The sequence below is a fragment of the Durio zibethinus genome, chromosome 25 (assembly GCF_047325235.1).
Source record: "Durio zibethinus cultivar Kanyao isolate XHJ-2024 chromosome 25, ASM4732523v1, whole genome shotgun sequence".
Classification (NCBI taxonomy): Eukaryota; Viridiplantae; Streptophyta; class Magnoliopsida; order Malvales; family Malvaceae; genus Durio; species Durio zibethinus.
In genome coordinates this window covers 592,417-609,053 of record NC_143186.1, presented here as the reverse complement: position 1 = coordinate 609,053, position 16,637 = coordinate 592,417, and the positions used below count along the sequence as shown (strand labels likewise).

The following is a 16,637-nucleotide window of genomic DNA, read 5'->3' as shown; positions in this document are numbered from 1 at the left end:
TGACAAAAAGGTTAAGGACTTGAGCCAAAAGCTTGAAGACATGTCAATCCAAAAAGTTATGGCGAAGTCCTTATAGCAACAATTCAACTTGAGGCTGAACGTGGCGCTGGCTAAGGTAAAGTGATTGAAGAGTGAGCTCTACATTGCCAAAAAGGTTGAGCAGCAAGCTATAAAAAACTTTTCTAGTCCAATGACTTCTACAATATGCAGGCTGACTTTGTTCGAGACCAAGTGTTTGGCTTTTTTGGCTTAACGCTAAAAGAGGTGAAGTTCTTTTATGTTGATCTTGACCTCTCAATGATTAACATAAACAATCTTTGGTCCCAACAGGTCATAGCCGATGAGGTTTAAGATGAAGAAGACATGGAGATAAATGGTACTATAAACACTACTCTTGAGGCCATGTAAGAATGAACAGATAAGGACCCTAAGGTTGAAGTTCAAGCTGGTGAGTTTAAGGCATTTGTTGTAAAAGTGTAGCCTGAAGAGGAGGCTTAGTATTGATTTTTCTTATATTTTCATTTTTATTTTTATTATTTTGTTTTGATTTGTACATACAAATATATTAATGAAAAGATAATTTTTTGCACCTTTGAGGTTGATTCTTCTTTTTTAATATACTCAGTTTAACATACTTATACAATTTATAGTGAATAACATTTTCATATGCTTAGTTCAGGCATTATAACGAACAAGACTAATTATAATTAATCAAGTGTGAGGTCGATCGTAATGTAAGGAACTTTATAGAAATTACCTCAGACTTAGGGTATTTTAATGAGAAATACGAACTTGGAGTATTTTATAATTAAGTATATGTTTAGTACCTGTATCCTTGAACTTTTAGTTCGGCATTGATGATTTATAGATGAATATTACCATATAATAAACTCAAACATGATAAATATGAAAATTGAATAAGTCTGCAATTGATACCAGTGTGAAAAACTTTTATAAAATATGATCACTTAGCTTTGACTTTGGATGTTTCAAACATACCATTATTTCAAACTTTGAACAAATAAGTTAGCAAAATCTACTTGAACTTTAAACTTTCATTTATCTCGAACTTTAATACAAGTTTCATCTGTTTCAAAGCCACTATTGCTAATAAAATTTTAAATTATCCATATTTTCACGTTTTTGGGATGGATTTCCATTTAAGACTTGTAGTTTACAAGATCCAGCTCAAACCACTTCTTTTACTATATAAGGACCTTCCTAATTCGAGGTAAATTTTTCTCATCGATCATCGACTTTAGAGGCTTTCATTTTTCTAAGTATCGGGTCATTTTTGTTGATGTTCTTTCATTGGACCCTCTTGTTGTAATAGTTAGAAACATTCTATTGATAAACTATTATCCTTGTCAAAGTAATATTTTTTTGCTCCTTGGTCAAGTCTAAATTGGCTATTAAGGCCTTCTTATTCCTTTTCTCTATACTTGGCTCAACTCAGAAGTTAGGGAGGCTAATATCAACTGGCCATGACCTTTATTCTAAAAGCCAAATTAAAAAAAGTCTCCTCTATGGGACTTTAATGGTCATTTTTAAAGCCCATAGTACTCTAGGAAGCTCTTTTGCCCATTTGCCCTTAGTTTTATCTAACCTCTTCTTAAGGGTTTTAAGTATGGTTTTATTTACTACCTCGACTTGACCATTAAACAGTGGATGTGTGACTAAGGTGAACCTTAGATCAATATTGAGGTTAGAGCACTATTTTTTAAATTTTGGGTTCTCATATTGTTTTTCATCATCGATTATTATGGATTGAGTTAGGCCAAAATGGTAAATTATGTTTTTCCATACAACTTTCTCGACCTAAGACTTTGGTATAATAGCTAGTACCCATTGGTGAAATAGTCAACAGTCGCTAGTATGAATCTCTTTTGCCCAAGGGTTGGGGTGCATGGTCTGAGCATATTCATACCTTAGTGCATAAAGGGCTATGGGCTTATTTTGTAAGTCAACTTGGTTAATGGTAAATGTTTGATATGAGCAAATCTCTAACACTTGTTGCACTTTTTCACCAAGTCAGTCACATCCTTTCTGATGGTGGGCTACTAGTAACCTTGTCATCAAACCTTATAAGCCAACAACCTAGGTTTAAAGTGATTGATTCTCATATATTCTTTCATGAATTTTTATGAGAACATAGTTTGCCTCCTTCTTGTCTATATATCTTAAGTAGGGTAAATTAAATGATCTTCTATATAACTTTTCATTAATAATGATGTACTAAGGAGCCTTCTTGATCAAGGTTTTTGCTTGCACCTTATCCTTGGGTAATTATGCCATCGTCAAATATATTCTAATCGAGGATATCCATGACTTCTTATTTTCTATCTGATTGACCTATTTCTCATCAGTTCTCTTCTTTAGTAACTTATCAAATAGGATGTGTACTGAGTTGTCTATTATGATCCTAGATGCTTACTTAGATAACGAGTCAACTAATGTGTTTTTCAACTTTGATGTCTTTCTCACCTCAACCCTTGAGAATATTGTTGAGTGTTCTTATGCCTTGTTTAGGTATTTCTTTATTCCTTATTCTTTGGCCTTAAATTTTCTATTCACCTGTTTAATCAGTAGAAAGGAGTCACATATACAAAAAAACTTTTCACGTTCAAGTCGATAGCTAACCTCAAACCTGTAATCAACATTTCATACTCTATTTCATTATTCAAAATCTTGAAGTTGAACTTTAATGCATACTGAAATTGTATATTTTCTAGACTGGTTAGAATTATAATGACCGTATTTTTTTTATTGTTGGCTAACCTATTAACAAAAAAGCTTTAACATCTCTTTTTCCTTTCAGTCTTTAGCTGTATCAAGTTGTTTATTTGGCTCAACCATGATACACTCAACAACAAAATTAAATAGTACTTGTGACTTTAAGGCTGATCTGGGTAGTATTTATAAGTCATATTCGTTAAGCTCAACTATTCATTTTATTAGTCTACCTAATAATTTAGGCTTCTGTAGAATTTGTCTAAGTAGTTTGTTGATTAAAGTGTTCACCGTATAGGATTAAAAGTGCGGTCTAAGCTTTCTAATTGATGTTACAATTACATAACCAATTTATCAATTTTTTGATAACTGAGCTTAACCCCAATCAATATGTTGCTTTTGGAATATATTGGCCTCTATTTGCCTTTTTCTTCTTAGGTTAAGACTGAGCTAATTGTATGGTTTGTTATTGTGATGTAGAGATATAATGCCTTGTCAGACCTCGACTTTAATAGTATGGAAGGGAAGGAAAGGAATTCATTGACCTATTCAAAAGCTCATTGACAATGAGGTGTCCACTTAAAGTTGAGGATATTTCTAAATATCTTAAAAAATGGTAGGCACTTATCTACGACCTTGGCACGAATTTGCTTAGTGTTGCCACCTTCTTAATCAATCTTTAGATGACTTTTACTAAGATTGGTACTTTATATCCAAAATGGCCTGGACATTTTTGGGGTTAGCTTTTATCTTCCTCTAGTTGATCATATATCCCAGGAACTTGCTTGACATAACTTCAAAGGCACATTTTCTCAAGTTGAGCTTCATGTTGTATTTTCTGAGTGTGTTAAAGGTTTTTTTCTAAGTCTCTTAGATGCTTGGCCAAATTTTTACTCTTAACAATCATATTGTTAACATATACTTCAACATTGTGACTAATCTAATCCTTAAATATTTTGTTGACCAACCTTTAGTAGGTCACCTCTACATTTTTCAAGTCGAATGGCATATTTTGTAGTTATACAAGCCCTTCTCAATCAAAAAATGTTGTCTTCTCCTTATCTTCTTTTAGCATATTAGTTTGATTGTATCCTAAATACACATCCATGAAGTTGAGCAGGTCGTGCTTGGCACTATAATCCATAAATCAATATATGCTCAGTAGAAGAAAACTATCTTTTAGGTAGTCCTTATTAAGGTTGATGAAGTTAGCACACATCCTACACTTCCTGCTGTTTTTTTTTCACCATCACAACATTGGCTATTCATTCGGGATAATACGGTTCCTTGATAAAACCAGCCTTTAGCAACTTGTTGACCTTATCCTCAATAGCTTTTTACCTTTAAAGGGAATAACTCCTATTCTTTACCAAACTGGTTTCATATTCGGATTAGTATGTAACTTGTGAACCATCACCATAGGATCAATTCTGGGTATATTTAATAGGGTCTAAGCAAGCAGGTCGGTGTTATTACTTAATAGCTAAATTAATTCTTTTTTCTAGCCAAGCTTAGCCTATATTCGCATACATTTGTATTTATTATTTTTAAAAAAATGGCATAAATATGAGGTCTTTTATCGATTTAGGTCGATTGATATCAGTTTTAGGCCTTTGATCAATATCTTTTTTTTGTACACTTAGATTGGGACTATTTCTTGTAAGAAAGACAAATATCAACGTGAGTGTTGACACGTTTAGTTTATTAGTTCAGATGGACTTATGCATTAATATGAAAGGATGAGCTAAATAGTTTAGTAAATGTAGTTGCTTGTATATATTTAAATATAGAACTAGCTTAATGGCTTAGTCAAAAATTTACTTTGTATAATTTCAATGTCAGCTCAAGAGTTTGGCATAAAAAAATCTTTAAAAGATATTTACAGATTGTAACCTTAAAGAGCTTAAGAGAGCATTTCTTGTTTTTCCTTAGCTTGGTTAGTCTCATGCCTCTTACCTTGCTTGTCTTTTCTTGCTTCTTCTATAGTTTTGATCCTAAACTTTGTTTCTTCCTAAGCATGGGTTTCTTCAGCTTTGGTGAGCTTTTAGTTCGCTTCCTAATCCTGCTCCTCATGGTTGTAATTTAACATTGTCTTACCATGGATTGGTCTCTTTAAACTTTTTTGACCCTTTTAGGAGTAGGAAATTTGATCTTAAGATGAGAAGTTGAGCCAAAGATTCTCATAACAGACTGACTCGATCACCCAAAATCATATTAAATGGTGACGAGATGTCTAACCCCATGAATTTGATGATCAAGGTGATGCTTATTGGTTCGATCCCTAGAGTGATCTAATTGTACCCTTTCCTAGCACTTACTCATTCCTAAAGGTGATCAAGGTGGTAGTGAATGGCTTTAACACTTTTTTGGTGATCCTCATCTTCAGCATAGTCAAATAATAATGAAAGTCAGTTGAGCTCTCATTATCGAATAGGATCCTTTTAACCGCATGATTATAAACCATAGAATATATAAAGATAACATCATTAAGTGGGAATTGGATGATTGCAATAAAATTTTAGGATTTTATCATATCTTTTTAGTGCAATTTCTATTAAATATTTTCTTGTTTCTTGAGAATTTTGGTAAAAATACTCCTAAATGCATAAATATTTAATGTGTAGGTAAAAATATGGAAAAAGAGGAAATTTGGAGCTTTTAGACTCATTTTGCATGCATTTTGGTGCAAAATGCTATGAAAGGTTGAAACTAATATTCATGTACTTCTATTGCCATTCATGGGAAATTTTCTTACCATTTTTCTTTATGATTTTCTTAGCTTACTTGAGCTTAATTGAACCTTATTTCAAGCTTTAATCTTCATATTTTTCATGAGAAAAGATTATTTTTAGCTCACTAGTGCTTTGTCACCTTTGCAGTATTTTTGCATATGCTAGTTTGGTGACTATTGCATTGTTACAGTTTTAAGCTATCTTTGGAGCTAAAAATTTCCTAGAAGTTTTTGGAATTTTTCATGGACAAATTGGTAACTAAATGGTCCTCATTTAGTTGATATTTGAAGGAGCAAGTTAGTTACAATTTGGCACCAAAAAGGGAAGCAAAGGAATCAATCCAAACCATGTGATGCATTGGTGATGATCAAGCTTATGGTGCCAATCCTTAGATTCAAAGAGAAAACAAATAAGTTGCATAGTTGAAAATTTGGAAGCTTTTAATTGGTTATAATTCTAACTTTTTAGAGCTTAAAAAGTCAAAAAAGGAAAGCTTGAAGTAAAGTGAAGTGAAGAAAAGCAAACAAGGAAGCATATAAAGCACACTTGGATAAAATAGAAAATTCTATAACATGTGGCATCTTAGGTGGCATTTTTCTACAATTTGATTGGTTGGAATACATAATTCTTGACCTATAAATAGAAGGTATGGCCAGCCAATTGAGGAAGTTTTATCCATTGTTTTAATTTTTTAATTTCTTGTATTTACTTTCTTGTTGCATTTTCTCTCCAAGTAGTTTCCTCCTTATTCTTTTAGAAGGTTGTTTGGAGAGAGAATCTATTTAATTTTCCAAAAAACAATTCTTTTCCTACCTTTATTTTATATAAACTTTAAGATTTAATCAATAAAAGTTCAATTTCTTTAAGATTTCTTATTTAATTTCAAGTAATTTCGTTGGTTACTCAAATTTGTTTGGTAGAATTTTTTCTTGAGGTAGTTATGGTTTTTGCATTAGATCTCCTTCAATTCTTGCGAGTTTTGATCCAAAATTTTTTCTATGAACTCTCAATTCACATATCTACAAATAAAAATTTTCACATTCAAATTCAATCTACAAAATTCTACAAAAATCTAGAAATTTTTAGTTGGATCTAGCAATAAAGTTAATGCTTGAGTGAGTGATAGCACTTGAAGACTCTCCTCTTCTAGCTAGGATCACTCCACTCTTTTCTCACTTTGCTCTTGTTAATTCATGTGTTTTCTTATTTAGATTCATTTCCCTGCCTTTAATTCAATGTTTTCAATTCTATTTGGATGGTTTTCTGATAAGTGCTATGTTTTTCTCTTTATTGCACTTAGTTTTTGTTTAAGTTCATTGAGCTTGTTTTTGCATTGTTTCTTTCAATTTCTTTGTTGAATTTTGTAGTAATCTTGTAAATCTAAGTTTTTTTAGCTCGGTTTTCGTTCATTTGCTTTGTAGGAGTGTAGATCTAAATTTTTCTCTCAATTCGATTGGTTTCCAGATTTGCAATTTCATTTTTGATTTGTGTTTTTCTTGTTGTTCTTGCAATTTTTCTTCTTTAATTGCCTTTCAATTGTGTTTTGATCTTTTTTTGGTTATTGTTCTATCAATTTAAAAGTTGTTTGAATCAATTTTAGGAAGCTTTTAGATCACATTTCCTTTGGAAGTTAGTAACTAGTTAATTTCGATTACATGTTAGTTATTTTTAGTTACTACTTGTTAGTTGCTATTTTATTGATATTTGAGCTTTCTACTTTCAGTATTTTAGTTTAGAATTACATTTAAAATAGTTTAGATTTAATTCATGGCACTTTAGCTACTATTTTAATTCATTTTTTAAGTATACTTGCTTCATATGTTATAGATATGTTTTTATTAGTAGTAAGTTTTGCTTATGGTTTTTTATACTTGTTTATGCTAGCTTACTTTTGTGTACTTTTTTTGATTGAATTAACTATAGAGGGAGTGTCAAGATAAAAGATAGTTAGCCTAGACTTCTTAACTAATATTCATGGGAATGATATCTTGACGTCAGTCACTATTATTACTTGAATGATCTGTGAGTTTGTAAAAATTATTGAATCACTTGATCCCTTCCAAATCTTTCAAGCAAAAAGAGATCGACTCATTTTTTTTAACTTTTTTGCTTCTTGGCTATGGACCCAGTAGCCATGATTATCCCCTAATCAAACTTCTTTTTGGCTGATGCCCAGGTCCCACCAGTTATTACATTAATAATTCCTACAATGGGCTTGTTATTTACATCATTTCATTGTCATCCCTTTATAGCCATGATTGTCCCTTAATCAAACTTCTTTTTGGCTAATGCTTAGGTCCCACCAGTTATTACATTAATAATTCCTACAATGGGCTTGTTATTTACATCATTTCGTTAGTCATCCCTTTATTTGAACCTCTAGTTAGCGTTACATTAACCACCTCCTCTTCTTCATTCATCCTAATTCTTCCTTAATTGTTTTCATTTATTTATGTTTTTGAAATCCCTTCTCCCCTAGCCTTGCCTCTTTGGTCCACAAACCTATTCAGTGGACCTTTTTTTTATCAAATTCTTTATTTCATTCATTAAGTTGATGCAGTCTTTGGTGTTATGGCCATACTTTTTATGTAGGGCACATTTGTTTGTTAAGTCCTTTTTATTGTTTTTCCTTAGTGGCAAAGGCCATCTGAGCTTGGAATCCTTTTTTATTTATATCATAATTCTCTTTTGGGAGGTATTCAATGCAATGTAGTCGTCATATCTTTTGCTTAGGCTTTTTGCTTTAAGGTACCCTCTTATATTTTTTTCCTTTTGAGGGATTATTGACTTTTCTTCCTCTTCTAAGGTTGAGGTGGGGGATGTACCTCTCTCACCTCAACAGTTTTTTATTGTAGTTTTAGCATTGATATATTTTTTGATAATCAAGAACACGTCGACCAAAGTCTTCAATAGTTCTAGAGAGAGGGTGAGCTGGAAGTGGAATTCCTTATCACTTAGCCTATTCATCAGGGCCACCACTGTAGTAGCTTGTTCTAAATCTTTTCACTTAAAAAGTCTTAGCATTAAAACAAGAGACATATTTTTTCAAGGATTCACTTCTTTCTTGGTAGATAGACATTAAGCTTAGTGTCATTTTTTTCGTTCATTGGCTGCTGACAAAATAAGAAAAGAAAGAGTGGTTAAGCTATTTGAAGGATGAGATTGACCTTGGTTGGAGGTTGCTATATCATGACCAATTTACCCCTTTAAGCATTATGGTGAGCCTTTACGCATGAGGCTTGTCGGCTCCCTTTATGATCATGCTAGTTCGATAAAGCTCAAGGTGATTAAAGGGATCAAATGTGCCACTGTAAGTCTTTAAAGTCAGCATTTTAAATCCCTTTGGTGGCAAAGCACTGTCAATGTCCTCGGTGAATGGAGAGGTTTCCAAGAACTTTAGCTCTTTATCAAATATGAAGGCTTTATTTTTAGTTCTTTTTCTATTGTCTCCATCCGAGCTTCCAGGTCTTTATTAAGCTACGATTCCCAGGTGGTTTGTTTGGGTTTTTTGGTTGTGGCTTGTGTTAGGATATTTATGGGGTAATGACTCAAGGGTGTTTTATTTTCATTGGGTGTCGATGAGGCAACACTATCATTGTAGATAAGTAACTTTTGAATTGGTGGGTTCTTTGGGGTTGTAGGGTTCAATGCTTTAGAGGTTTGTGGTAGGGTTAGGTTTTGTATCATTTCCTTTTAGGATTGTATGAGTCAAACTGCTCAATGGTTAGAGCTACATGTACAGGTCGATCGGGGTTATGTTGGCTGAGCTGGGTATCAATCCCAGCTACAGCATTATCTCCTTCCTTGACAACTTTTTTTATAAATGTCATAATAGCTTAGCTAAACTAGAGTGCCACTACCTAACGCGCTAAAATGTTAGTGTTGAGCTATCTGCACGAGGGTAAAAACCTAAAATCATAGGATTAAAGGTTGGTGTTTGTGCTCTGATGTTTAACTTAGTACTCGATCAGAAAGTGGGAAGGAAAGGAAACGAAAATGTATGTATATAAAAAATTCCTATTGTTTGATAGTACCTGAGGGGGATTATTTATATCTGTGTGGTGAGGACATTGGGCCAAAGTGGTCCAAGCTCCAAGTAGTAGGGTTAGGGCTTATGTCGTTGGCTTAAGCTGAGTTGACAGTAAGCAACCTAATCGGGAGGTGAAAAGTCAGCATTTTCATGTGCCATCAGGTGGCTAGTTGAAATGATCGAATTGACGTGGAGTCCAGGAATTCAAGTCCATCCGATATGTTAGTTTAGTCAAATTGACTAAATTATCTTTGTTTGTCATGTGACTTCCACTCTAGGATGAAAGGTCTCTTTTATTCTTTGAACCATAAATGCTTTTGACAATATTAATTAAGTAATCGCTAAAATAATATAACATAAAATATGAATTTTTTTTAAAAAAAATTATGATAGTTTATGTGAATAAATAGTACAATATCATAATTGATAAGTTATCTATATAATTGAATTTACACTATAATTAATTTTTTAATTTAATTCATATAAAAATTAAAAAATAAAAACTATGTGGCTAAGACTGAATATACACAAAAAGCTACATTTAATTTTGATAGAGATTTTTTTTAATAAATGAAGGGAAAATGCTTTGGGTTTCTAGTTTAGAATTAAAAATCACATTTGCAATCGGTAATAATAGAGAGAGAGCTTTGATTATAAAACCCAAAGACAAAAAATTCCCCGCAGCCATGCAGGCACCAGTTGGACAAAGAGAATTCGACTCTGAAGTTCAACCACCACACCACCCTATAAAATCCCAATATTGTCCTCTAACAACCATACGAAATAGACTGTTAACAAAGTGCGAGGATAATTTACAAAGTGCAGAAGCTAGATAATCTACGAAGTACATATAGGTAGCAAGAAAGATACAAAGAAAGGAAATAGCAAAGAAGATCGATGCCCCTTATTTCAAGATTTTACATTATCTTTAGACCCCTTTCTCTAGCAGCTGTTTGCCTTCAGAAGATTCCTTCTTATCTCTTATGGTTGTTTCTAGCTTGACTTCACTTCGAATTTTTTTAAAAAACCTTATGTTTCTAGCTTGACTATTAATCTAAAAATAAAAAATTTTTATTAAATTAAAATAAATTAAAATTTATCAAATACGAATTATTTTATCATTTTTTATTATAAATTAGTGTTTCCTTTGTTCATCTAAAATAAAATGTAAATTATGTTCATTAAAAGTTAGACATTCATTTAATAATCATTGTAGATGGATTAACTTGCTCACGGATAACAATTTGAGTGTGACATCATAAAAAATATATTAAAATACTTTAAAATATATAACAAAAGTAGTAAATAATTTATTTTATTAAATTTCATAAACATTATTAACAAAATCATTGTAATGCTATGTTTACAGTGAAATGTTGACAATAAAGATAAAAATATTAAATATTTCACAAATGTTTGTGTTAAATAGTGATTTTTCAAAATTGAATTACTAAATTTGAAGGTTTCGAAAAGTTAAATGATCAATTTAAAATTTTGTTTCTAAGTCAAATTAATTTAATTGATAATTAGGCTGAAAAACACACTCAGAATAAGAAACAAAAATAAAAAACAATTCAACACCCAAAAAAAAAAAAAACTAGAATGATATCATCATTATAACTCAACTGTAACTCAAACACCAAGGTTACCCACTACCACACGGTGCGTTTTTCAAACTTGAAATCTCTTCTTCTTCTTCTCTCTCTAAAAGGTCCTATTCCATCTCTTCTCTCCAAAAAAACACATAGCCCAGAAAACAGTCGTCGGATCCCCCTTTCGCCGCTGCTTACCGACAACGAAACTTTTCACCTCTTCCCCTTCTTTCCTATCTTTATTTTAAAATAAACCTAGAAACTTCCGATAAAACACTAACTGAAACCCAAAGCCTCTGCCAAATTGTATGGATTGTTGCTAACTTGCTGATGAAAATTGGGTTTGTGACTTGTCTCTGTTATGTTGGGTTCGATTGTTTTAGTGTATGATTGCTGGTGTATTGGCTCTGAATTGCTGATTGTGGTTTTTCCTGTGTGGATTTGTTGCTGAGTTCGGTTTGATTACTATGAAGGGGTGATTTGGGAATTGGGTTAGGTTTGAGTTTGATATCTCAATTGCCTCTCTAATAAATTATTGCTTGATAATTTTGATTGCTTAATAATCTGTTAAATCTTTCAAAAATCAAGAATCAAACCTTTTCAAAACTCTTTTTTGTCACCTTTTTTTTCAATTTCGATTTTCTATTTTTAACAAAAATAAAAGAAATAAAGAAAATAAATGAAATAAGCACTTTAGGGCCTTTTAATTTTGGGCTTAATCAATCGCACAATTAAATTCAAATTAATACTCAATTAAACTAAAAAATGATTTTAAAGTTGAATACCAAATTATAATTTGAAATCCAATGACATTGGAAAGATTTCGAGCAAAATGAGGCATTTACATGTGGGATTAGTTCAATTTTATATTAAATTTACTTTGTTATGTTTTAGTTAGTTAATTAATTAATTAATTTGATTGTTAAATAATACAATATTGAATTATGCTTGTAATTCGAACTTATAATTTCATACAAAAAAGTTTAATAAAAAATTAACTTAAATTCATAAATAATAAGACTTTGAATTTAAAATTTAAGTTTGTAAAATCTTCTCATTATCGTTGAAACAATATCTTTTTGGTATCCACGTTTATTGACCGAACAGTAAGAAGTTCGATTTCTCTTAAATAAGATTTTATTTTCAAAATTTATGAATGAAAAAAATAAATTTAAGAGAATTTATTTATCTTATGAGATTTCATTTAATTTAATTTTTGATTAATTAAAGTTCAAAGTAGTTATCAAACACTAAGGATCTCGGACAAGGAAAAAATATTTTATTGATTATGTACTTATATTTTAAGGACCTTTTGGGCAAATGGATTCTATATTGATATTATGTATCTAAAACTATGTTTGAACTTTGAATATTGCATTATGATATTAAAGTTCCACTTAGTTGTTGATATTTTTACTATTCGTTTCAAGAAAAAAAAAAAAAAGGAAAAGATAAAAATGAATTAAAAATAGAAGATAAATAGTAAACAGTAAAAAGTAAAACCATCAACCGAAATACCTACGGAACCTAAGTCTGTTACACTTATTTTGCTAAGCCAAATAAATTATTAAGCAATCAAGAGGTTCCAAAACTTGCAAGAGCTGGCAAAGTATCGAACATTGTTTAAAGCAAATTCAGGGACAAATAAAAAGAAAAAAGCCCATACAAAACACCCAATTCCCAATGAGATTACAACACCACTATTTAAGGAACTTGGACAACGTTGCAAAAAAACTCTTAAGAGACTCCCGCCAAGATTAATTTATGTGTTGCACCATCAAACAAATTAAAACACTTAGAAAAAGACATAGTAAAAAACCTACACATACCCTTGCTAATAATAATTACTAAACAGCAACAGAGAGGCAACTCGCAACTGGCCGATTCAACTCATCCACAAAAAACAGAGTCTCCAACTTTCCACATCTTGCGCAGCTTAATTATTGAAATCCATATCATTCTCCAAAAATCTTATCCGACTCTCACCTTCAACAACTTTATAAATTATTTACCCTTGCAAACTTATATCAAAACTCCCAAAAAAAAAAAAAAAAAAAACATTATTTCCGAAAAGGAGAGAAAAGAAATCCAAAAATCAAACAAAATTACTTATTCCACTCCAACCCTGAATTTGTCATCTTGTTATGAGGTTAATGACTTGGAAAACGACCTACAAACTACACTTGAAATTCAGATTAAGCTTAAGATACGTGCAGCATAAACCAACCCTCCCCACCAATTATGTATATATATATATATATTTTGCTGCAAATTAGAACAAATTAAATAAAGCATATATAATCATGTCTTGATGTTATTATCGTGAAGGGCAATGAACATTATCAAAGATATCAGCAGGAGGAATGAAAGAGTCCATGGAGAGTCCTGGAACATTGAAAACAACATCATCAATGCTCCAAATTTCTTCCATCCTAGTTCTGCTGTGCTGCATGGAAAGCTCCCCGAATCGAAAAACCGTCGCGATTGATCTTCCTTGATGCGCAATCAACACTCCATCCACATCTCTATAGTCTCCAATGCTACTTCCAATTGTAGTTTCCCAGTAGACAGAGTCATTTTCTTGCGTTTGAACCCTGGTCAGATGGGAGTCCTCCAAGTATATCAATAGGCCACTCTTTTGGCAAAAGTAACCGTATAATACATGCCTGATCACCTCTGCTGGCCCTTCGTTTCGTTCCATCACCGCAGCCCGGTCAGCGCATACTTTAAGTACGAAGCATTCATCGTCACCTATTCGTTTCTCGCCTAAACACTGAGCTTTCGCAAATAAGCTGGCCGTTGTCTTTGGATCTAGGCCCTGAATTAATCACAAAGAATTAGCTTGTAACTAAATCTATCCTTATTTAAAATAAAAAATCAATCCAATTAAGTCATGTAATTTTGAAACTCCTTATCCATTTAATTAGTGACTAATTAATTTATGATTCTCATTTATTTTAATAATGGATTTTCATGTTGAAAAATAAATTTTTTTGGATTTTTTTTTTTTTATATTTGAACTTGTCAAAATTGAATTGAAAGAGTTCAGCATATATACTATAAAAAAGATGTGCTTTCAACCAATATTATGTGATTTGATAGAATATTAAATTTTTATTATCAATTGATTATGAATAGCTTTAAGTGAAAAAATATAATTGAAAATGGATAATTGTAAAAGGCATAATTCTTTCTTTCTTTTCTACAGATAGCATTTATAAAAAAAGAAAATTATATTTATTTCCAAATATAAAAACGAAATAACATGATTGACGTACACTCATCTAGAGACCATGGTATGAACTTGGAGTTATCTCGCGTTTAAAGGTTGAAAGTATCGTATCTGAGAGATTTGGTAGTCATCCCAAAAACTGGACATTTAATATTAGAAGAATCAAAGAAAAGAAAAAGGGGATGATTTGGGAATAATAAGTAGGAAATTAAATAAAGAAGGGGGGAGAACCCCAGAAAAGCAAAGGAGGCAGCAGTACTAATCAGTAAAGAGCAAAATGGAAAAGTTAAAGCAAAAGGGTAAGTTAGCAATCCCAAGAATTGGACGGTATTATTGGATGTACGTGATTGATGGTAGATGATGTCAACAAATAAGATAATCACGTGACATTCCTAACTCAGATACTCATGTTTCAAAAGAAAAAAGAAAAAGAAAATGTCTGCTAAAGCATGAGACAGTTTCTCCATCATTGTCAGTTGTATTCCATTTCCTTAGTTGGGATTGTCATCTTGTTCTCCCATCATTGTCTTTGTTTGGTATGGAATTTTCCAATTTAATGCCAATTATTTGATGGTAATCTTCAATTATCAATGATTTATCAGAAGAAATATGAGAAAGATAAAAGATAAATGGAGAGGATTATAGAGTCGAGTACCTGGATTATGCGACGCAAAGGTCGTTGAGGTCCCTTGGCTGCGTTGGTGCCAAGCCAAGAAGTGTGTCGCCACACTGTTTTCCCATCGCTTCCGGCGATGACCTTACTGCCTCCAACAACCAGCTCAAGAGACCACATCCCAGGCAACATTTGCCAGACAACAAAGCAACCACTTTCTCCACTTCTTGTTCCTAAACTTTTCACATTCTTACCGGAAGAAATCTCTGTTTCGCAACAAATCATCTTCACACTTCCTGTTGCATACATGTTTTTCGCACATTTCTGCTGTTTCAAGCATCCTGAAGCCGCCAAATATTGTTGTATAATGTAATGTGCCGTCGAAGTTTCCTATAGAAATATCAACACAGACATTTTAGGTTGGGAAATAAGAAAGAAAATGAGAAGAATAGGATTGAAAACTTACAATAGGAATATCTTTGACACGAATGTGATGAATTGGATGATTAACAAGAGGAATGGGGGCGAGAGGGCAACCCAAAACACCAAGCAGAAGTCTTAAGTCTTGACTCTTAGCAGGATTGTTTTCATATAAATTAGACATAGAAAAATTAGTTGCAGACAATCCCTTTTGTGTTCGAAACCATTCTCGGATTACTTCCCAAGAACTCTCCTTCTTGTTTCCTTCTTCTTGCATTTCAGGGTCTGGCCCTTCCATTAATGGCGTTAGTGTTTGTGTGCACCATCTCTGCTTCCTTCTTGCTCTTGACGCCATAGTCTACAAAATATTTTTGATGAGTAGTGTGTTTTCTTCCAAAGAGAGGTAGAGACAGTGGGAGATATAAAAGATTAAAGAAGCTGAGAAAGTAATAGCATATTGGGAAATTTTGAGAGAGACAAAAGGGACAGCTTATCTGTTCAACAACACAAGGATCTGTTATTAATAAATACAGATTACAGATTACATACTGGCATGTTGGGCTGCCTTTTGCTTTATTATTCTTCTTTTTTGCTTTTAGACTTAGACTTAAATATAAATAAATAGATAGATATATAATTTTTGTCGTTTAACTTTTAAAATTATTCTCTCGAGCTACTCCATGTGAGAGGAACCAGAAGGATTGGCCTATCTTTTTCCACAGTCAGCCAGGGAGCTCTTTCCACTTTCTAAGCCCTATATTGCGCCATCCATTTGCCATCAAATTAATTTACAGAGGTGATCTCCTATAATAATTGGATAAATGGTAATCTTTCTTGGAAAATATATCTTATCATTGATCATGTGAATTTATTTCATGCAGGCCTGTAGTAATACAATAATATATGCATGATGTTACACTACAATAGCGACGGTTTAAAATCCTCTCTACATTACCTTTGAAAATGTTTAAATTATATATATATATATGTAGACATAAAGAGAGAGAGAGAGAGAGAGAGAGAGAGAGAGAGAGAGAGAAACTTTTGTTAGAATCTAGTTAACGATAGATGAATGTAACTAATGAAATGTACCTTGTTATGAGTATAATTTGTGTTTAATGTTTTGAGTTGGACACTTAGAATTAAGGCCATACTTGATTCTACGGACAAAGATATTTAAGAGTCGAAAGATAAAGCAACTTTTTGTTCAAACCAAAAAGGAAGTCACTTAGAATTCAAAGAACTTGGTTTTGGTTGACTTACTAAACTTGCTGAATTACATAGTTAT

The 16,637-nt window shown here is 32.2% G+C and overlaps 1 protein-coding gene across 1 annotated transcript; it reads right to left on the bottom strand.

The window, feature by feature from the left end:
• Positions 1–13,371: 13,371 nt before the first annotated feature.
• Positions 13,372–15,887, bottom strand: LOC111276662 (uncharacterized). Its single transcript, XM_022862418.2, has 3 exons — positions 15,396–15,887; positions 14,972–15,319; positions 13,372–13,902 (listed from the first exon to the last, which is right to left on the bottom strand). The coding sequence occupies exons 1-3, from the start codon at positions 15,702–15,704 to the stop codon at positions 13,402–13,404; spliced, it is 1,158 nt and encodes a 385-aa protein (XP_022718153.1). The 5' UTR covers positions 15,705–15,887; the 3' UTR covers positions 13,372–13,401.
• Between the last annotated feature and the right edge of the window lie 750 nt (positions 15,888–16,637).